The 23,908-nt window shown below is 40.2% G+C and overlaps 1 protein-coding gene across 1 annotated transcript; it reads left to right on the top strand.

Annotated features, from left to right (window-relative positions):
• Nucleotides 1-22,704, top strand: ldhba (lactate dehydrogenase Ba). Its single transcript, XM_032504878.1, is given in 9 exon segments — nt 1-235; nt 11,155-11,291; nt 14,813-14,930; nt 16,025-16,047; nt 16,049-16,199; nt 18,749-18,922; nt 19,623-19,740; nt 20,672-20,795; nt 22,281-22,704. Coding segments are annotated over 8 exon segments (1,005 nt in total). The 5' UTR covers nt 1-235; nt 11,155-11,162; the 3' UTR covers nt 22,449-22,704.
• The last annotated feature ends 1,204 nt before the right edge of the window (nt 22,705-23,908 follow it).

The following is a 23,908-nucleotide window of genomic DNA, read 5'->3' as shown; positions in this document are numbered from 1 at the left end:
GTTGCAGTGTTCTGAGAGGCTTTTTGACCCCTATGTGAATCCATCCAGGTCACATAGGCAACCAACCTTGCCCCCTCCCCCCCCCATCCCCCATCCCCACCACTGAAACCTGTTCGGCTCCACACGACCACACCAGTCTTCTCTCCCCATTTGTCTGCCAGCCGCTGGATCCCACGCTGTCCTCCACCGGACCACATAACTGATCATATTAGCCTGCAGAAACGTGTGTAAAAACGTAAGTAGGCCTAATCTGTTTATGCTTATTTCTGAATGTATCATTTCATTTTTTTCCTTTGGCGGGTTCGAGGCTGCCGAACATTGCATGCCTGCGTGCTGAACGCCACAGCAGCAATGGATGCTCAGAGTTACAATGACCGCCGCAAGAAGCCATTTTCCATCGGATGTTAAATTAAAGTGTCATTAGTGGTTGGCGGCAGATTAGAACAAATACCGGGCAGCCTAGCGTCATGAATTATTGTTTTATGACTTCGATATTTGGAGGATTTCAACATCTGATACTACCAGGTGTTCGAAGTGCAGCTACTGTAGCTCATTAATCTAGGTCTTTGGTGCAATTAAAGCTTGTTGGGCTTTTCTTTTCTTTTACAATCCATCACTTTACCGTCCACATCTGTCTTTACGATGACGTGTGGCTGTGTTACAGACAATAAACACCATCCCAATGTGCTGGCATTTAGAGCCTAAACGTCCCCTCTCAGTTAAGAGTTGTACAGTATGTAGCCTAGTGTATTCATTTTAACTGCATAGTTAAACCGTTCAGGTTGTTTCAACTAAGAAGCTACAGTCTCTTATCACTCTCACCAAAATCGAGGACTCCTGCATGGCCGAGGCCGGGCTGTTACATAACCCCAAGTCAACTAAAATCAAGTAAAAGAAAGGATCTAAACCAGCATATAACCTCACTTAAATCAATTTCTTACAAGCTGTGGTGGAATAGTAGGCTAGGACGCATGCGCTAATCAATGAGGCAGGTGAACCGATTATGTAATTGATTTTGAGGAGAGTGAAGTGAGGGATTGTGTGGTTCTGTAGCTTTGTTTCCGGATACATGCCAGACAGCGGAACAGTCTCATAGAGCCTCAAGGTGTGTCCATTTCTGGACATAAAGCCCCTCCCCTTCACGCACACCTCAAGTGTCCATATGTCCTTGATGTGAGCTGATATCTGAACTTGTTGGCAGCATGTGACAGCAGGCTAAATATTACAGGACAGACTTAACTGAGCTCACATGGCTTTGTTCTTTCTGCACACTGAGCTAAGGTCAGTGGTTCCCCAGCAGAGGGCCCTGGGACCTTCAGGCATCTGTTTTTTGTATCATTATGTATAATATGTAACAAATAATATGTCTTTCCTCAGTTTTACACTGACTGTGTCCCGTTCTTTGAACAGCAACTTCTATTTGTCCCACCATTCAAATTGTTACAGTACATTGATGCACTTTTAATTGTTACATCTGACCTTGATTTTTCAGGTTATTCACTGACAGCTAAAGACTGCTGTGTTTGGGTTATGCACAATAAGATTAATTTTCTGTAATTGATGGATCTAAGTTCAGTTATTTTTGTGTTTTTGCTCAAATAGTTTGTAATCTCTGGGCTTCCTATAATTTATCATTTAATGTCCCTTTGACTTTTTGTTATACAAGTTAATTTTCCTGTTATTAAAACTGGTTGACGTTGTGCACATGAGCTCTACTGTCTATGAGGAAGTTCAACACTGAAGGACGAAATGAACTTTTGACACAAGTTGAAAATGTTTTTGTGTAGTAAAAGACCGACCTAAACCAATGTGGGAATACATTGGATTTATTCAGTTATGCTGTAACCCAGATATAATTTATGGAATGACAAATGCAAAATGGGAGAAAGATTAGAGTACTAAAGGGGGAAAACGAGTAGAATGTGAGAGAGAGTCATGAGTTAGTGAGAAAGGGGTGGGAGATTGAGAGACCTGTGCGTGCGCGTTGAAGGTATTTAGTCTGTGGATATTTCAGGGCGCCGTAGTGGAGGGTCGGCCATTCAGTTCCAAATTTAAAGTATATCAAGTAAATCTTGTGAGCGTCAGTGAGTTAATAAGCATGCAGCATGCTTCTACCAAGATCTAATAATGCTGTGCTCACGTGTGTGTTGCTGTGTTTGAGAAACTTGACTACAGTATGTGTCATCTAGGTGTAATTGGTGTATTGGTTTTATTTTATTATATACTATAATTAGTATTAAAGTGTTGTTGAGTGTGTTTCCCACAGGTTTTTGTGCAACAATGGAAGGGGTGGACCTCCAATCTTGCCCCCTCCCAAGAAAAATGTGTACATTAATCTGGTCTAAACACAATGTGTTCTTGTATTTTTGAAATGTTTTTTTATTGATGTTTTTTCATTGCAGTTACAACTTTTAACTGTTTGTATGCAGAAACAATGGCATGAACCAAAGAAGTGAATTACAGTGAAGTGGTTATATGCTGTAACCCAGATGTAATTTACTGCCTGAGTTTCATGCATAGCTGGCATGGTCACAGTATCTGTAATACTGTGAACATGCCATGTCATCAGGAAGGAATGACAGAAAAGTTGCAGAAAGATAGTGAAAACAAGTGGACTGTGAGTTGTGCAGATAGTGATAAAGGGGTGGGGGATTGTGAGACGTGTGTCGGGGGGGGGGGGAATTCAATAAATAATACTGACTATTGACTAACTTTGCAATTTTAAATTTGGGCATCCCTGGGCTTTGAGAAGAACAGTTCTAATTTGAGCCTGACTAATAAAGGATTTTTAAGGCAGATACTGACAAAAATATTTGGTTATTTAAAAATCAGATATATCGGCTGATATAGATTTAAAAAAAGAAAAATAATAATAAAAATCCAGAAACAGAAAAAACAGATTTCCCTAACATTTGGTATTTGTAGTTGTTTGAGTTCTCACTAAAATAGTTTAATTGTCACAACAGAACAGAGGAACATCAAAATATATTAATGTTCTGATAAATAAAATGTGTAAAATGCAAAACGTAAGACATGAAACTTAAAGTCCTTTTGAACAACACAATAACAAAAAATACTACAGGGATGTTGTAGAGCGCCCTCTGGGCAAACTATGTTGCACCAAAAAGTACATTTGGAGCACATTGTAAGTACTCTTATAAGGACTCTTATTTCTGTTAAGATTATGTAGTTTGTCATGTATAAGACCAGTTCAGACCAAAGATTTGCAAAGAGATGAGTTGAAACTTGGAACTTATTGCAAGGCGCCGGTCTGCAGCGTGCTGAAAACTGCCAGTACACCAACGAGACGAGATGGTGTATCGTTTCTACACCATTTTTGTACTTCCGTTCTGACTTATAGGAGTTTTGAAGCAAGATAATTTGTTTTGTCTAAATATGAATGTGGATAACATTACTGATATTGAGGTGCTTGCTACGTTGCATTTCAAGTGATGAATCACGTTTTATATATCTCTGATTCAGGCTTTGTTCAAACACCGCTGGGTGCTCCCTCTCTTCAGTCAATCTCTATCTCGCTTGGCCATAAACGGTTACTGTGCTCACGAGCGGTTGGTTGAGGTGCTATCTAAAACTCTGCCATTTCAACCAGCTGTTTGTAACATTAATATAAAATGGTTAATGGATCATTTTTTATCAATAGTTTAAAGCTGACTTTACCAGCTCACTTCTCTATTGGTTACCCTTACTTTCTAAAACCAGGTGACTTGAACAGCTGAGTCACAGCCACACCATCAGCTTGTTTGAGTCTAGCTGAAACGGGCTAGTTCAGACCACTACAACTTTGCCCTGCGACACGGATCTTTGGTCTAATCTGGGCTTTAAGTGCAATTGAGGGAAGCCGAACACCGTTCATCTATTAATCCACACTACAGTGACACAAATTACTTTAAAATTGGTGTCGCTTCCATTTAACATTAGATAATTAGCTAAAGTTATACACACCACATTACGTAAGCTACGATTTTCACGACAAGCAACTTGATGTGTCAGACAACACAAGCATAAAACATGTGAATGGGTATCTCTTAGGTTTTCATAGATGTTTTCATGGCAATCTCAGTAGGCGCACTTAGCTAGCCAGAAAAATGAATGCAGTGCATTCATAACGCTAATTTTAATTTCCATAGTGCATTGTAGCTTTCCCAGGTACCAACTAGTTCCATTAAAGAAATGGTTTATTTTTGGTTTAGGAAATGGTTTTGGTAGATTTAAAAATGGTTATTTGAAGGAGCTTGATTGGAGTGAAATAATAAATAGCGTGGGGAGTGCTACCTGCTTGGTGACTATTTTTTACTTTTGCTCAGAAAACGGTACTGAACTGGAATTTTTAATGCAGAAAACTGCTGTGATTTGTAAAATTGGAAAGCTTTCTTCCAGGATGACCTTTGTTGTAAAATTGATAAACATTGACTTAAAAGCCATTCTGTCATTGTTTCATTATTAAAATATGTGGTATAGTTACATAATAAATGAATTGCACCAAATATAGGCAGTTTAAAACATGGCAACCATATTGTCAAAATAGGGACAGTGGGGGCCTAAAGGTTAGAGACGCAAGCTTGTGACTGGGAGGTAGGGCTGCACAATTAGGGCCAAAATAATCATGATGATTTGATCAATATTGTGATCACAATTATTCTCACAATTATTTGTTGATTTTTAACCAAAACAAATTTTATTGTCACATAGGCTGTTTATAACTGCTTTCACATCTATATTATGTTACAATCTTATGTTGAAGCATGTAACACACGTAAATGAAAATTAGCTTTCTGAAATAATTAGCGTATGTTATAATGTTTTCAACATTAACTGATTAAAAGAGCTAGGGAGAGAGAGGGAATGCTAATCACAGAGACACGGCTGACTCATTATGAACGGGTCCAGCACAGGTCAAACGGCGGATACACACGTCGTGTGTATGACATGTCTGTATCGTCACTGCGCTGCATTTTTATGAACGAGTGATAGTGTTAGTTGCATTCAATAACTTCTTCTGTATTCTTTGCTGTGGCGGCCGCAATAGCAGAGTTACAAGCGGAAATACTGGTACAAATACAGGGTTGACACTCATATTTAACAATATACAGCTGTGTTAATAACAAAACTGTAGACAAATATAAGAAGTGTGGATTGGCATTACTGTGCGGCCGGGCTGCGCGGAGGGTAAGAGGAGAGAGAGTAGAAAGATCCAACACAGGCACGGCTTTACAGACGAAATGGGTCATGTAACGCAAAATTAAACCATATCCATATAAACAACATTGCAGCGGATGCGACATTAGTTGCACCGGTGCGTCCTAGAGGAAAAATGTTACTCGCGCCGTAGAGCCTTTGAGCTAACAGACGCTAACTAGCACCAACTAGCACTGCTCACTGCTGTTGTCTAAAAACACAACACAGACGGGACAAAATGTTGCGTTTACTGGTAAACCTTGAGACCGACGTATAAACGACTATCTGTTGAATTCTCCTCCCGTTACTCTGTCCTCTGACTGTCTACATCTAGAAACTAAGCTGTTGTCAATAAGTAAGTCAATTCTGACTGGCACATGAGCAGACAGTGGTTTACGGAGTGGTAGGTGGGCTATGCAAAAAAAAGAGCGTTCTATGAAATGACTCATTTAAAAAACGCAAATTAGATCGTGGGAAGTCAAAATCGTGATTAAAATTAATTGTGCAGCCCTTAAGGGGGTGGCAGTAGCTCAGTCCATAGGGAGTTGGGTTGGGAACCGGAGGGTCACTGGTTCAAATCCCCATATGGACCCAAAAAGTTGGGAGTGTGGATTGGTGGCTGGAGAGATGCCACTTCACCTCCTGGGCACTGCCAGGTGCCCTTGAGCAAGGCACCGTACCCCCCCGACCGGTCAGGGCGCTGGTTCAGCTGGCAGCCCACTCACTCTGACATCTCTCCATGTATAGTGCATGTATAGGTCCTGAGCATGTGTGTGTATTTCAGGCCTGTGTGTGAGTACTAACAAAAAGTGTGTACACAGAGTGCAGTACAGTAATTTCCCCATTGGGGACTAATAAACAAATTATCTTTATCTTTACTGGGAGATCATCGGTTCAATCCCCAGACCTACAGGATAAAATCTGGGTGGGGACAGTGAAAGAGCAGTGCTTGTCCCTCCCACATTTCCATCACTGAGTTGGTCTTGAGCAAGGCCCTTAACCTCCAACCGCTCCAGTGGAGCTGCTCAGCGGCAGCAGATCAGACTGTGGTTGTACCGCTTCCAGGTATCAATGTGGAACTGAATGTGATCCTGCAAAAAGAGAGGCTGCCTCTCAGTGAACCTTCCCCAAATAAAGGTTAATAAAAATAAAACTCTGATAAAAAAGAGCGTTGTTGGAATCAGTTAAATGTAAATGTGCTGTATTTATATAGCGCTTTTCCAGTCTTAACAACTGCTCAAAGCGCTTTTACATCTACAGGATACATTCACCATTCACACACATTCATACACTGTGGCCGGGGCTGCCGTACAAGGTGCCACCTGCTCATCAGATAAACATTCATACACACTCACACTCCGATGCACAGCACCGGGGGCAACTCGGGGTTCAGTGTCTTGCCCAAGGACACTTCGACAATGACTGCAGGGGCAGGGATCGAACCACCAACCTTCCGATTGGCAGGCAACCGCTCTACCACTGAGCCACAGCCGCCCCAGTTAATGTTTAAGTCATTAAAAAATGAAACACGTGGTTACATCTATTGAGAATTTGCTTGCTTTCATTTTATACCATTGTCCATCAAATACATTTAGCAAAATGATGATCAGCTGATAAATCAAGAATTGAAATAATCATTGCACCTATATATGAAATAATAATAAATGAAATAATTTTTGTGGAAACATGTATGTGGTCAATAGACTTGCATCAATTAATGCTGTGGGAATAAATACAGAAACTACAATATGCTGCTTTTTTCATGATCACATTTTAAGTGAGTGGTGCTTAAAAAATGCACATTCAGAAATGTAAACAAAGTATTGTTAATAATAGAGCTCAACAGTCCCGCCCACAGCGGTTACCAGGTGACTAAGTGATTTTATATGCTCATATATAGATGCCAAAAGTTCATGGGAAACCAACCTTGTTTTGAGAAATGACTTTTATTCGCGATTACTTGTATAAGTACTTCCTTACCCATAGTCCCACAATCCCACAGTGATGCCTCTGATTGGAACTCATGCTGGTGAGGAGGGGGAGCTGTCTGTGCCCGATCTATGATTATGAGCAAGATGAGAATCATTTTTTACGAGGATTTACGACACTGCCATTAGCCTCCACAAGAAAGCTTACATTAGTTTAGCTAAAAGCTAACTTGGCTAACCCCTAAAGCTGTGAGTTGCAAATGCGTCAATTGGCAACAAGTAGCACACAAGATGCTATTGAGAGACTTCTTTAATGTCAATTTAGTAAAAATGGACCTACTTAACGAAGTTGGTTCACTGCTGGCTACAAGTTGGCATCAAATATAATAAACAAATGGCGTTTTGAGCTAATGTTAGCAATCAAACAACCATAGATAGCTAAAATGTTTTTGAAATTACCGCTAGCTTTGCTACAAGCTAGAAATCAAACACAACAAAGGCTGTCACTTGAATGGCGATTGAGCTAGTGTTAGCAATCAAACAGTCATAGATAACTTAAATGTTTTTTAAGTGATTCCCATCTTTTTGTAATGAGAAGTTTATTTCATGGATTTCACAAATTTCAGTATGAGTTATGGTCGTAAACGGGTTAAATCTGAGCATGAGCAGCAAACATCTGCACTCGACCAGAGCCGGTCTGACTCGACTCTCACCGGGCATGACGCGGTTTGCCGTAAACAGTTTACATCTGAACATGCACAACTCAAATCTGCACTCGATTTACGTTGGGCAGTCTAAAACATGTTAACTCAAACTAAACACTGGGAAAGCAGGCAATAGCTGACGTAACAGCAGATGTTATATTTTATGTTTTTGTTATATACTTATAACGGTTATTTTCAGGTTTTATTTTGAGGGTCTTTAAAAGTTATTACATGCTGTCCCAGCTGAATTAGCTGTCAGCTAAACAAACGTTAGCTGCCTTAATTCAGTGGTGTGCGGTGGTTTATTGGATGAGTAGTCCTTCGTTCGATAATGAAAATATGTACACAGTCTTCTGCTTTTTTGACTTTTTTTTGGATCTTCTGTTCGTTTTTTCACTCAGTGATGTTTGTTTGAGTCAAGCGCTAGGTGGTTGGCCTAAAATGATTTTTTTGTATGGATTGTTTGGAGAAATTAATGGGAAATTTACTTCCGACACCCAAGGTCTCTCGAAGGAGAGGCGGGACTGTTGAGCTCTCTTAGAGGTATTATTGCCTCTGCCTCATACAGGCTCTCCCTCCCTCTTCTTGGTCTCTTTTTTTGTTTACACTGAAACAACGATCATATCTAAGGTGATTTTTAAGATTAACAATAAGAGACATCAGAGGACCACACGACTCACATGGAGTTAAAAGCCAAAGAATAAAAATGTGTCTTAAGACAAGACTTAAACACTCAACTGTTGGGGCTGTTCGTAAATGGAGGGGCAGAGCGTTCCAGAGTTTAGGTCCAACCACAGAAAAAGCCCTGTCCCGCTGAGTTTTAAGTCTTGTCTTGGGGACCACAAGCTGGAGCTGGCTCTCCGACCTCAGTGACCGCGCTGGCCTATAAATCTGGATTAGGTCAGAGATATATGTTGGGGCCAGTCCATTCACAGCTTTAAAAACAAACGATAAAATCTTAAAATCAATCCTAAAACGGACAGGAAGCCAGTGCAATGAGGCAAGAATTGGACTTAAATGAGCGCGCTTTTTGGTTCCAGTTAAGACGTGCTGCAGAATTTTGGACTAACTGTAAGCGTGAAAGTGCTTTGTGACTTATACCGATATAAAGTACATTACAGTAGTCTAAACAAGAAGAAATAAAAGCATGTATAGCTTTTTCAAAACTGTTAAAAGACAAAAATCGGTTTAACTTTAGCTAAAAGGCGAAGATGATAAAAACTAGATTTTACAACTGCATTTATTTGTTTGTCTATTTTTACCCCAAGGTTAGTTACAACAGGATGCACAAAATCATTGAGGGGGCCCAAGTTTATTATAGAGTTAGTGGGGCCAAACTGCATGATCTCAGTTTTACTCTCATTTAGTTTTTAAATTTTTTTGGGCTAACCACGCTTTGACGTCATTTAAACAGTCAAGTAGGTGTGTTCTAGTCCAAGTCAGTTACATTTTTACTCATTTTAATTTTATTTACAGTGTAAATTCATAACGAGTTAAATCAAGACACTTTACCTACAGTAAAGTGTCTTGATTTAACTCTTGTTATGAAGTAAAAACTAGTAACCTGCTGTTAAAAGACAAACCGATGGGAAAAGAAAAGTGTATTTTACTATAACTTTGAATGCACCATGAGGTTTACCAGTAAACGCAACATTCAGCTGTGACCATAGTGTTAGTTTGTCTTTTTTTAGAGGTCACGAAAAAGTTGCCAATTGACTCAATCTGGTTGCCAAGGGCAGTCGGGAAACCGTTACCGTCGAGCCCTGAAAATAAGATCATATTCCGATTGAGCCGCCATGATGGTTGTTGTTTTTTTGCTTGTCAGTGGTCAGGGAAGAGAAACTGGTGACAAGCAGGTCGATCCCATCTGTGGGTAACTCCTTATTGGCTATTACTACGCAGCATTTTCCTAGCAAATGTACAGTCTTTAATATTTGGATGTGGATCACCACTTGTAAATGTATTGTGGACTGCCACATCATGATTTTTCATGCAAACATGGTAACAACACAGCTGTGCTGTGTGGCCAACTCTGGCAGACTTGCTCTCCTCCACCTTTTCAACATGAAATAAACTCTCACTGTCTCAAATGGTTGCAAAATGTGAGCATTATGTCTGTCTGGAGCCTTGCTTGTTGATCCCAATCCCTGAGAGAGAAAACTGACCTTCGACCTGTGTGTTGATACACTTACTCATTCAATTCAATAAATCTTTGTCCCCAAGAATTGTACTGTACACGCTAACAATAATTAGTAATAAGAAACTGAATGTACATATGACAACAACAAAGACACAGACAACAAAGTGCAAGTTGTAGAAATTCCAGTGCACCAATAAAAAGGTATAGTTCATTGTTGACAGCTGCAATTACCTTAAGAATGAAGGAGCCTGGAGCTCATGAGCCAAACAACCCTATACCTCCGCCCAGAGGGCAAAAGGTGTAACTCATGGTGCAAGGGGGTAGATGGGTCAGCCAAGATGGAGGTAGCCTGTTTGTTGAGTGGAGAGAGTGTACTGGGACACCCCCTGTAATCAGAGATCAGATGCTCACCACTCTCCGGAGTTTTGTCTTTTTAAGTCAACTTTATTGTCAATTCTCTTAAAATATGTGCCAAATACAAAGGAAGCGAAAATACCTTTTCCTCCTACGCACGGTGTAAGAAATACAAAATATATACAATAAAAAAATTCTAAATTGTGCAAGACAAAACCAAACAGTGTGGGAAACTAAAGAATTTGAAAATGTGGAATATACTGTATAAAGTAGGCCTGCACGATTCAAGGAAAAATATGAATCACAATTATTTTGCTTAGAAATGATATCACAATTCTCTCTCACTAATATTTTTTGACCATGATAAAACAAATTGGCAGTACCAAACTGATATTTTTTATTTTTTTTGGCACCTACAGCACATTGCACATCACCACAACTCTGTAAACACAGAGGCTCCAGTGAAGAGAAGGGAAAGCATTACAGCGCTTGAGCGCATTAACACCTATTTTATGCGGTCTGTTTAATACTCACAGAAGAAAGTAGTAGCGTTTGTGATGTTTGTTTTTTTTGTTTAAAAAAATTAGGGTGAAACGAGATTGCGATTTTTATAACAATCGTGCAGGCCCGACAAAGTAAAAATGTAAAAGTGAAAAAGTCTTCCTCCTCCATTTAGGTACGCTGCTGTATACAGTCCCCAGGCTGTGTATTGTATTGGAGGCCGGATCTTATACTTAATGAGTTTAGACAGATTGAAGCAGATAGTGTCCTGTTGGAGCTCCTGTGCTGTAGGACCTGCTAACCAGGAAATGTCTACTGTGTCTCCCTGCAGCTGTGATCATGTCCTCAGTGCTACAGAAGCTGATCAGCCCTCTGGCCAGCAGCCCTGCTGAGCCCCCCAGAAACAAGGTGACTGTGGTCGGGGTGGGCCAAGTGGGCATGGCCTGCGCCATCAGCATCCTGCTGCGGGTAAGACACAACACGTTCAGAATGTTGTTTTTTTTTTTCTGTTTTTACAAGGCCAAATGGAGAAAAAAAAAGCCACTCAAAAAAAAATCTAATACTTTGCTACATGTGTAAAGAGAATATATAATATATAGTAGATGTCAGTGTTATATCTTTCACTAATATCCAACAGTCACATGGCCATTTTAATGGATGTCTAATACATCTTTACAGGTACTGATATATTGTTTCTTACATTAATTAGACCCAAACTCTTCATGTTGTGAGGCAACAGGGCTAACCACTCACTGACCAATGCAAGACTATTTGTATGAGATTCTGACAGAATGATAACTTCCATCAAAAATACCAAAAGTTTCACGGTATTGCGGTATTGCAATTACAGCTTTGAAATGTATTATTTTAAAATGTCTGGGTAAAAAAACTTATTTTCCTCTTAAAGTAGCATAGCCTGTAGAATGAATGAATGAATATATATATATATATATATATATATATATATATATATATATATATATAAAATACTCACTCACTCACTCACCGGCCACTTTATTAGGTACCCCATGCTAGTAACGGGTTGGACCCCCTTTTGCCTTCAGAACTGCCTCAATTCTTCGTGGCATAGATTCAACAAGGTGCTGGAAGCATTCCTCAGGGAGTTTGGTCCATATTGACATGATGGCATCACACAGTTGCCGCAGATTTGTCGGCTGCACATCCATGATGCGAATCTCCCGTTCCACCACATCCCAAAGATGCTCTATTGGATTGAGATCTGGTGACTGTGGAGGCCATTTGAGTACAGCCAACTCATTGTCATGTTCAAGAAACCAGTCTGTGATGATCCAGCTTTATGACATGGCGCATTATCCTGCTGAAAGTAGCCATCAGAAGTTGGGTACATTATGGTCATAAAGGGATGGACATGGTCAGCAACAATACTCAGGTAGGCTGTGGCGTTGCAACGATGCTCAATTGGTACCAAGGGGCCCAAAGAGTGCCAAGAAAATATTCCCCACACCATGACACCACCACCACCAGCCTGAACCGTTGATACAAGGCAGGATGGATCCATGCTTTCATGTTGTAGACGCCAAATTCTGACCCTACCATCCGACTGTCGCAGCAGAAATCGAGACTCATCAGACCAGGCAACGTTTTTCCAGCAGTTTCTGAAATACTCAGACCAGCCCTTCTGGCACCAACAATCATGCCACGTTCAAAGTCACTCAAATCACCTTTCTTCCCCATACTGATGCTCGGTTTGAACTGCAGGAGATTCTCTTGACCATGTCTACATGCCTAAATGCACTGAGTTGCCGCCATGTGATTGGCTGCTTAGAAATTAAGTGTTAACGAGCAGTTGGACAGGTGTACCTAATAAAGTGGCCGGTGAGTGTGTGTGTGTGTGTGTTGTGTATATGTGTGTATATATATATATATATATATATATATATACACATATATATATATATATATATATATTATTACACATATATATATATATATATATATATATAATATATATATATATATTATATATATATTTTTTTTTTTTTTTTTTTTAAATGTGCACCATGGGCCAGTTGTTCAAATATTTAATCTGGATCAAAATTATTCGGATTTGGAAATCCCATTTTTTGCTATTCAGGATCAGGTAATCCGTCTTACTTTTATGCCGGTTTTTCAAAGCAACATTGGACTGGATCACCCTGATCCAGATAAACTGTTTTTCAAGATTACAAATCCGGATTAGCACTGCTCTAATAGGACAACATATCACAAGTTGGGCTACGAGCTACGTACAGAACAGGTAGAAGAGCCAAGATGGGTCACTAGAAGGTTTATTTTGAGACAAAACACAAAAATAACTCCCACTTCCCATTCATATTTCTTTATGACCCCTCATCTGAGCCACTACAAATAAAAAACTAATATACATTAACAAATACATTGTGACAATTTTGAAAACGTCTTAAAAAAAAAAAAAATTAAAAGTGAAGTAGTAGTAGTAGTAGAATGGACAGGGTTCTTCTTCGTCTAAGGAGGAAAGACCAGAAATTTGTATTAGATTGTTTCCTTGAAATTAATATACGGTGATGAATGAGACATATATTATTATTTTGCATTTTTTTTTGTTATTTAAATCTGTTTGGGGGATTGTTCCATGAGGACAAGATAATTTTTATTTCATTTTTTACTTTACTAAACTTAACTAAGGTTAAACAAGTCAAGTGCAAAATATGAAAAGTATATACACTGAATAATACAAATGTATTATTTGACCAATTTAAAGTTTTACTAAGTTTTCGTGCTGGAATCCACCTTGAAATCCCCCCCCCGTTGGGATCAGGATAATCCTGTTTTTTTGGATCAAAGTTATCCAAATCCTACTGACAAGTTTTGAACAACACAAACTGAAGGTTTGATCCAGATTAAAACTAGGATTGGATTCCGTGATCTAATCTGATTTCAGATTCCTTCTTTACCTGTTGAACAACCCATTTTCAAAATTTGATCCAATCCGATAACCAAAATCCGATTAGTTTACCTTTGAACAACTGGCCCCATAAGATCAAATAATTCTTTTTCTTTTTTACGTGGAGAGAAGAAAAATAAAGACCGACATGTGAATTTAATCGGTGTGACAGACAATATTACATGATCTAATTGCTTTTTTGTAAAAAGATATATTGTGTGGGGGTGGTGGTGTAGCCTACACAATGGTGTGACAACAGACATGATACCAGCTCAATTTATTTTTACACTTCAGTAAAAGTACTAACTTAGCAGAAAATGTGTACTCGTTTGCTTAGTGAAGTTAGGAGTGAAAATAGCTGACATTAGCTATGTTATCTGCCTCGGTAAAGCCTGAAGTAATTATCTCCCTATTGTTAGACATGCCACTTTAACGCCCGTAGCTGATTGCAAATGTTCAATCAAAGACATTGTTACGTTACCTTGAATTTGTTAGGGGCGTCTGTGCTTTTTTGGTACCTGGAGAATTCCCACATTCACTTCACTTCAGTCTATTTAGACGTGCAGGAAGAGAACGGGGGTCTCCTCCTCATCATGCACTGACACTCGCAGGATGGGGAGGGGCCGTAGTACTGCACCTTGGCAGGCTGACGGATTTCTGAACTTCACTTTCTGTCCACGACGACTTCTAAAAAAATAGCCCATACCGCAGGAATAGTATAACAGAAAATTTTAATGGTTTTGAAACCGTGACTTTTTCCTGCCGTGGTATACCTTAAAACCGGTAACCGGCCCATGCCTAACTGCAAAATATATTTTAGATTAAATAAATTAAAGAAAATTTCATGGAAAAACTGACGTCACAATGTCAGACGGACTAAAATGTGATAAGAAAAGAACATTGCAATAATTAATATTAATTTGCCATACTTCTACATTTGCAATACTTTTACAATCACAATAAATGAAAATTGGGACAAAAGCATATTGTCGCAGCCCTACTGCCCTCCCTCTCCTCATCTCTCTCCTCTTCCTCTTGCGGACAGGACCTGTGTGATGAGCTGGCCTTGGTGGATGTGATGGAGGACCGTCTCAAGGGAGAGATGATGGACCTGCAGCATGGAAGCCTCTTCCTCAAGACCTCCAAGATAGTTGCTGACAAAGGTCAGTACCTGCTAGAGTTGGCTACTGAATCCCAGTGCTAACATGGCCTCAACGTCCTTCCTAAATCTACCGGACCAAATAGCAACAGGGATTTGGGTGCCTCATTTCTGTGCCACGCTGATGTTCCGAAACAGGCTTTAGAGACAACAGAAGCATCACTGCACGTGACGCTAGTTCACATAACACTAGGCATCAGGTAACATTTAGTATCGTTAGCTAGCAGCTGGATTAAACACGTTTAAAATGCTGACAGAATGCTGGTAGTCTCGTGATGCATTAAAATTTATTGTAAGGGCGTTTTCACATTTTCATTGCCTCACTGCTGCGGTTCGTTTGGGCAGGTAAGAGTACGCGGGTGCACTCTGGTGCGCACCAAAAGCAGACCCAACAAGCATACCAAGACCTGCTTGTATTTTTCCAGGTTTAAAACCAAACCAACCAAGGGCAAATTGCTCCAAGTTTACAAACTCACCAACCGATTCGGACCAAAGCAAACAAACTACAGGTGTGAAAACACCCTAAAGTAACCTTTTTCCCGCATGATGGTGTTTTTTGTTATTTAACAGCTATTTACTGGTGAACAAGTTTATTATAATTTTTTTTTAAAGATTTGTTTGGGCACTTTAGGCCTTTATTTGACAGGACAACTGAAGACACTGGGGGGGGGGGGATGACATGCAGCAAAGGGCCACAGGTCAGAGTCAAACCCTGGCCCGCTGCGTCGAGGAGTAAACCGTCTACATATGTGCACCCGCGCTACCAACTGAGCTATCTGAGCGCCCCTGAAAAAGGTTATTTTAAGTTATTACATTTTTAATAAATTAAATTAACATTTTTAACATATGACCTTATCAATAAACAAGACGATCTTTGTTCTGTGTGTGTTTCAGGCAAAGTTTTAAAAGTCAGTCACCGGTATCGGAAAAAGACCCAAACAGTACCCAACTCTTCCTGCTGCTTACATACAGCTGCACTGCAAAGATATACGTCCCAAGACATCCCTCATCAGATCTTGTTTCTCTCTCTCTCTCTCTCTCTCTCTCTCTCCTCTCTCTCTCTCTCTCTCTCTTCTTCCCCCCCCCCCCCCCCTCCAGACTACGCAGTAACAGCCAACTCTCCGCCTGGTCGTGGTGACGGCCGGTGTTCGCCAGCAGGAGGGTGAGAGCCGCCTTAACCTGGTGCAGAGGAACGTCAACGTCTTCAAGGCCATCATCCCCCAGATCATCAAGTACAGTCCCAACTGCACAATCATCGTGGTCTCCAACCCTGGTAAATACAATAACATCCACATTAAGGGATGTCCCGATCGGGAAGTATTGGATCCGAGCCGATATGGGCATTTTTGAATTGATCAGCGGTCATCCTGATCACCTTACGCCAGAACGTTATTAACCATTTTAAGTTGATTTAATGTGAGTTTAACAAAAATGCTAACTGCACTTAGTAAATGTATTAAACTGAAGGAATCTTTTAGTTACTTTAACTTAGTTATTTTTGTAAACAAAAGGTGTGCAGCTTTAAAATCAAGGCAAATAAAAGTACGTCTATGCCCTGCAGTGCCCTGCTACACCATGAACTACAACTACTATTTCTAGTCATAGTTCATTATCTTTTATTGTGACTGTTATTGCCACTGTTCATCACACCCCCAACCAGCACCGTCAGACACCGCCTACCAAGAGCCTGGGTCTGTCCAAGGTTTCTTCCTAAAGGAGTTTTTCTTCGACAAATGCTTTGTCTTGGGGGAATTACTAAAATAGTGGGTCTTTGTAAATTATAGTGTGGTTTAGACCAACTCTATCTGTAAAGTGTCTTTACAGATACTGTAGCTGTGTCTCATCCCGCATACTATCCCGCATGTCAGTACTCTGTCCTGTCAGTACTCTGCTAAAGTGCACTGACCACTTACTGCCGTAGTGACCACTTTTTTCTGACCACGTATTTTCCCAAAAGGAACACTTGCGTCAAAACACTTACCAGAAATGACAAGCTCCTCTCGAAGTCTGACACAGAAGCCAGACCCCAGCCAGTGATGTTTGTCCAATCAGCTTCCAGTCAACGTCCCTGGTCCCTCCCCTTTGTACATTTAATTTATTCAATTTTATTTATAGTATTAATTCATAACGAGTTATCTCAAGACACTTTACAGATAGAGTAGGTCTAAACCACACTCCAGAATTTACAAGGACCCAACAGTTCTAGTAGTTTCCTCCAGAGCAAGCAACAATGGCAAGGAAAAACTCCCTTTTAGGAAGAAACCTCGGACAGCTCTTGGTAGACGGTGTCTGACAGCTGGTTGGGGTTAAAAAAAAGAGTGGCAATAACAGTCACAAAAAATAGTAGTTTGCAGTAGTCTGTTGTAGTTTCCGCCTTGTAGTCAAGATGGCGCCCAGGGTCTATCGTTCCGCAATATACTTTTTGGCCGTTTTTAGGGGGTTATCCGGGTACTTTCAGTGCACTGACCTTTTGCGTTATCTACTGTTGGAAAGACTGTGCCTGTGCACATGCGTCAGTATGAACACTTCCAGCCGTCACCTCAAGATAGATGCTCACCGGAGCAAGAGGGAGACAACAGCTGTGTGTGCGATGCATGAAGACAGAGATATTCCTAATTACCTACACATATAGCTATATGCACATATAGCCATTACCTGCCAAACAGTGTACCCTATTGTGCTATGCTGTGCTTTGTAAAATCTTCAACACCTCAAGTAATGTTCTTGTCTGGATTGAACTGCATCGGCTCCTTTGTGTTCAGACCAACACCCCACTGAGACACCCATCTTATATTCATCATTCCAATACCAATTCAATACCAAATTCACCAACCCACCTATTTAATATCTACACTATATACTATATACTTAAAACTAAGTGTATTGAAGTGTGCAAGTAGGTGGTTTGAGACACAACCTATAAATCTTATTGAATTGAAATTGAAAAAAGTATCTAATCAGGATTCGGAAATATTAAAAAAAAAAAAAAAAAAAAATCAGATCAGGTTTCGGTGGGCAAAAAAGCTGATTGGGACATCCCTACACACATTATCTTTAAGTTTGGTCAACACAGTCTTACTCCCAGCGGTCAGGGGTCTTTGGCGTTAGTTACTGATGCAGAAAGGCTCCCCTTAGACGCAGGGGGCTATAAACGATATTTGACGCTTTGGGCACGCCTTTGGCGTCCTTTCTTAACACGCTTGGGGAAACGTAAACGCTAGTCTATCTGACCAATCGGAATTTTCTCTCGCACGACTACTTTTCAGCAGCTCTTTCCAGTGCTTAGCACTGCCCAAGAGGGTTGTGATTGGCTTTAAGAAATGCCAATAAACCAGAGCACATTTTTCTCCCATCCCAGAATGCTTTGTGGAATAGTCAGACCCTCCTCCACGTTGCAGCCTGTGGATGGTCGGGAAAGCATCACTAGGTTACAAAATATACGTGTCAGTGACACGTGGGTCAAGAACGGGACATGAACCCCGGCCTCCTGGGTGAAAGTCCAGTGTTGTTTGACCTATCACCCACCAACCTACCTCCTTACGCTGATTTTTGGTCTCTAATGCTACTCACTACCATTGATGCTCATCATACTATGTAGAAGACGCAACAAGGCTTCCCTTGAGTCTGTATCTGATAATGAGACTAACCTTTTTTATTTTATTTGGTGTGTGTGTGTGTGTGTGTGTGTGTGTGTGTGTGTGTGTGTGTGTGTGTGTGTGTGTGTGTGTGTGTGTGTGTGTGTGTGTGTGTGTGTGTGTGTGTGTGTGTGTGTGTGTGTGTGTGTGTTATCAATAACTTCTGGTTGTGACACACCCTCCACAGTTGATGTGCTGACCTATGTGACCTGGAAGCTGAGTGGTCTGCCAAAGCACCGCGTCATCGGCAGCGGCACCAACCTGGACTCAGCCCGCTTCCGCTACATGATGGCCGAACGCCTTGGCATCCACGCCAGCTCCTTTAACGGCTGGGTGCTGGGTGAGCATGGAGACACCAGCGGTAGGTACACACGGGGGCCAGACTGTCATTTATTATCACTTAACAATCATAGGAATATCTGTCAATGTGGATGTAACAGTACTTACAATTTGATCGATACAAAATTTTAAGATTACAGTACGTTTTTCTTTGGATTTTTTTAAACAGAAGGATCTGCAAACAAATGATTGAAATATTCCCTTATTTATATAAATTGTGGAAACAGATTAAACAGTCCTTATCAAAAGTGCAACTGATATTGTATTTTATCTTAAATAACACATTAAGCAAGTATAATCAAAGTAGATTACGCCATAGGCCGTTTAAAAATTGAATCTCAATTCTTTTTTTTCTTTTATCTCAACTGGTCTTAATTTTTACAAATTGATATTGGTTTTACTGTAACCAATTTACGATGCATTGTTACATCCTTGTGTATCAGATATGTTGTCTGCAGGGCATCATCAGGGTAGTTTCTCTGTTGAAGTTACACTGAAAAAGGGACTGTCATTTGAAAAACATACTGTGCGTACGTGTGTGTGCGTGGCCGTTCTACAAATCTGATCTTACAGGAAGGTTGCAAAAAAAGTTTATATATTTACTATTTATTAACCTACTTTTATCGCACTAGCAACCACCAGGAACACCATAGCAAGCATATTTGGCAGTTGCATCAGTGTGTATTTTCAAGTGATGATGTCATGTACTTGTGTGTTTTCAGTGCCAGTGTGGAGCGGAGCTAATGTGGCAGGAGTCAATCTGCAGAAGCTGAATCCTGATATTGGCACTGAGGGTGATAAAGAACAGTGGAAGGCCACACACAAGGCTGTAGTGGACAGGTATGGTTGTGTTTGAAAATGAGTGAGGGGGTTTAAACAAAAGTTTAAACTAAATTGATATCTAATCTAAATATTTCTAACATGTGGCAGTTGCATTGTTTTCCCTTGCGTCACACAAACATGTTGGTGTCATATCTATTGACATCATCCAGTAGACAGGACTAATCAGATCCCAAAGATATCTATAAGAAGCCAAAGTTCTGATGTCTCTTTCTGTTCAGCCCATTCCACTAGCATCTGTGATACCTTTTAGTGGAGGCACAGTGCGTCCATTTCAGGACAAATCCTTTCTATGTAAGTCGAATGATCCTGCTATAGGATTACATCCAGTATATATGTGGAGACACAGCCAGAGAGTTGGAGTCTGTAGTTTAAGCTCTGAGTGTAGGCTGCATTCTGTCATAGCTGTTTATATGGAGATAAAACATGAGACAAAAAGATTTAAGACGTTTTTAAATGATTAAATGGGCTGATGACTACTATCATGTACATGATCGTTGATTCTGTGTCAATATTCAACATGTTCCTGTGGCCTGTGTGATGCCGTGTTACAAATCTGATCTTACAGGGAGATTGCAAAAGTTCACATATATTTACTAGCAACCTACTTTTATCGCGCTAGCAACCAACAGGAACACTATAGCAAGCATGTCATTCATTGTATTCTTATAAGCATATTTGAGGGTTAGATCAATGTGTATTTTCAGGTGATGTCAAAAGCATATTTACCATCTTATGTGTAACAAAACTAATAATTGTTGAATAAGGTTGTTGAATAATATATTATGCCATCTTAAGCTGTGATTGTAAAAAGTAATTTAAGGTGACACACCCTGCTGATTGGTCCTTACACATACATGACATAATGAGTGAGTAGCTGCCTGTGGTTTACACTGCACAGGCCTTAAGAGAGCTCTGCTTTGTATTGCAGTGCCTACGAGGTGATCAAGCTGAAAGGCTACACTAACTGGGCCATTGGTCTGAGCGTGGCAGACCTGACTGAGAGCATAGTCAAGAACATGAGCCGTGTCCATCCTGTCTCCACCATGGTCAAGGTCTGACACACACACACACACACACACACACACACACACACACACACACACACACTGTTACAAACGGCTACAGCTCACCTGAGCTCGTTACACAAAGGCACACAGCTGCTTAAAGGTTAACCTAGCCAGTAACACTACCGTATTTTCCAGATCATCAGTCAAAAAATGTGTCATGAAGAGGAAAAAAACAAACATAAGTAGCATTTATTTAGAAATTTATTTCACAAAATCCAAGAACAGACATTTAGCACACAGAAATGAATACATCACGTGTCCTGTATGTACGTGTCTCAGCTCGACTCAAACCAGCTGATGGTGTTGCTGCGACCCAGCTGTTCAAGTTGCAGAGGCCAATAGAGACGTCAGCCATAAACTATATTAATGAAATGATCAATAATCCATTTTATTTCTAAAAATGAAAGACGGAATGATGGGATAACCATTACCAGAGCTGTTACGGTTATTAAGACCCAGAACCACAGAGATACAAAAGGCACGCAGACAGGATAAAGTTGAGGTGGTTTAATGAGTACGGAGGGGTTCAAACACTGGAGTAGACAAGTGGCTAGTCGGCGTGAGGGAGGAAGGCAGCTCGGAAGGAAAACGGATGAATCTACGAGGAGAGGCAGAGTTAATACTAGAATACAACAATGAATAACAACACAAGCGCAAATGACTAGGAGCCAAGTTACCACAATAGTGCATGTAACAATCTGGCGCTGAAGAGGCGGTCAGCCCGGGTTTATGTATGGCAGTGTGTGATGACTGAAGAGGAACAGCTGAGTGGATGACGGAACGTAGATGGAAAGCCACGCCTCTAGATCCCCTGGAACGCCCTCACGGCAAGACAGACACAGAAGAAAGGGAAGACACAACACAGGTTGGGGAATGCAGCAGACCACAACAAGAGCAGTTATTCAGCTGAAGGCCTTGGAAATATTTACCATTTAAATATAACACTTTCATCTAAAAAGATATTGAAAATATTATTTTATTTAAAGGTGTTAAAAACGGCACCCTACCTTGTTTTGAAAGAGGGGGGGTTGTCTTTTAACTAATATGGTAAGATGGTTACGCACAAAACACTTGTAGTTTGTAAAATACGTTTTTTTATAAATGCCCAACCATACGTAGAGCTGAAATGATTAGACCGTTCAACACTTAGTGGATTGACAGGACTGTTTTAATTGTTACTAGTTTTGTCTATGTGAGGATTTTCCCACATTGGGTTTAAAAACTTTGAACTACATTTTCCTAATGATACTTACATACTTTTACTTAAGTAACATTTTCAATGCAGGACATTTACTGTACATTTACAGTGTGTTATTTGTACATAAGTAAAGGATCTGAATACTTCTTCCACTGCCAGAAGTTGTAAACATGAAGTAAGGCGTAATTCCAAAGACAAACTGTTCGCCACACAAACATGCTTGGATACCTTTTCTACTGCTTTTTGTTCAAGTTTGTCTCTTTTTTTCCCAGGACATGTATGGTATTGGTGAGGAGGTCTTTCTGTCTCTGCCCTGCGTGCTGAACAGCAGCGGTGTGAGCAGCGTGGTCAACATGACCCTGACGGACGCCGAGGTGGGCCAGCTGAAGAAGAGCGCTGACACTCTGTGGGGCATCCAGAAGGACCTGAAGGACATCTGAACACACCCGTGCGCATAATACAACCCCATGATGCAGAGAGGCTTGTCCACACGCACACACTCCTTTTATAACGTTCCTCACTCTTAGACTGTAGCACTCTTATTTTGAAGGAGAATACCAGTGATTTTTAGAGTTTGTTCCAGGGAGAATTTCAGGTCTACACGTACGTCATCCAGCCTGGTCGGTCATTAGGTCACCACCTACTACCTGCAAATCACCTTTAAGTCTAAACTGGTATGCTTCTTGAAAAAAATACCCAACAGTTAGTAGGCTGAAGTTGATGTGTGGCTGTTTGTGTTAAGAAACATAAGCCAACCTGTGTACTTTCAACTCGACCAGGATCAAACGCAACCCTCAAACAAACTCACTGTCTTCCTCCAACACTTAGTGTACTGCGTCATTCCTTTAGTTCCCTACCGGGAATGAGAGAGAGAGAGAGACCGACCCTTAAAGGACGCTGTTTTCCTCCTGCCTTTTGTCTAAAAGTGGTACGCCGCACACTTGGGTCAACACTGACGATGTGAGTGTGAAGTTGGATGTTTATTGCCCTCCTGTTTCCTCAGTGTTAGCAAAGGGAGATGGTGTAGCAGTAAAGGAATGCAAATGTCCAGCTCCAGTTTTTTCAAACTTCAGTTGTTACTGTCTGACCTTGTGTTGTGTGTAACTTAATAAATTTGAACCTGATGAAGGGTAGTGTTTGTGTTTGATTTTTCTAAAATCACTCAAAGTTTATTTTTTGTAGAAAAATAAGCACTGCTTTACATAGGAATACAGTTTAAAGAGAACAGAAGGAGTGTTCAATTAAATTTCAGAAATTTTTTAGATTTATTCATTTGAATTGCACCTATAAAATCAAATGCTTGGAATTTAGGAATCATCGTGAAATGGAATGAAAAAGATTAAGTTGCTCTGTATTTCTTGACTGCAATTAACATTTTTAAAGTTCCAACAGGCTGTATTATTCTGGAAATGGTTTTTGAAACATTAATCAAAGTCAAGGTATCTTTATTAGTTGGAGAAATTTATTTTGGACACGGAGTAAAGTAGGTAAGAGTTACAGCCTACATACAACAAGAACAGGGTTAAAACAAAAGACAAATGTACATTAAACATATTTGTAATCTGGGTTAGGGTTAGGGCAGATTACAAATGACCATTTTCTATAATAAAATAAGATAAAGGCCGTCCTTCCTACATTCTTCTGTTCACCCATACATACCTTACAACCACTCAATCCAACTCTTAGTAAACTATATATATATATATATATATATGTATATATATATTTTTTTTTTTGGGTGGGGATCAACAAATTTGCTATTGATGAAATGCAAGGTTATCTCCTTTTTAAATTGATACAGAATCTACATATTTGCCTCTGACAATTTGAAAATGTACTGATATTGATACGTACATTTTGTGATATGCACTATACCACTAAAGCAGTTCATGCATTTCTT

This window comes from Etheostoma spectabile, chromosome 23 (assembly GCF_008692095.1).
Source record: "Etheostoma spectabile isolate EspeVRDwgs_2016 chromosome 23, UIUC_Espe_1.0, whole genome shotgun sequence".
In the NCBI taxonomy this organism is placed as follows: Eukaryota; Metazoa; Chordata; class Actinopteri; order Perciformes; family Percidae; genus Etheostoma; species Etheostoma spectabile.
This window is presented reverse-complemented; position numbering and strand designations above follow the sequence as displayed.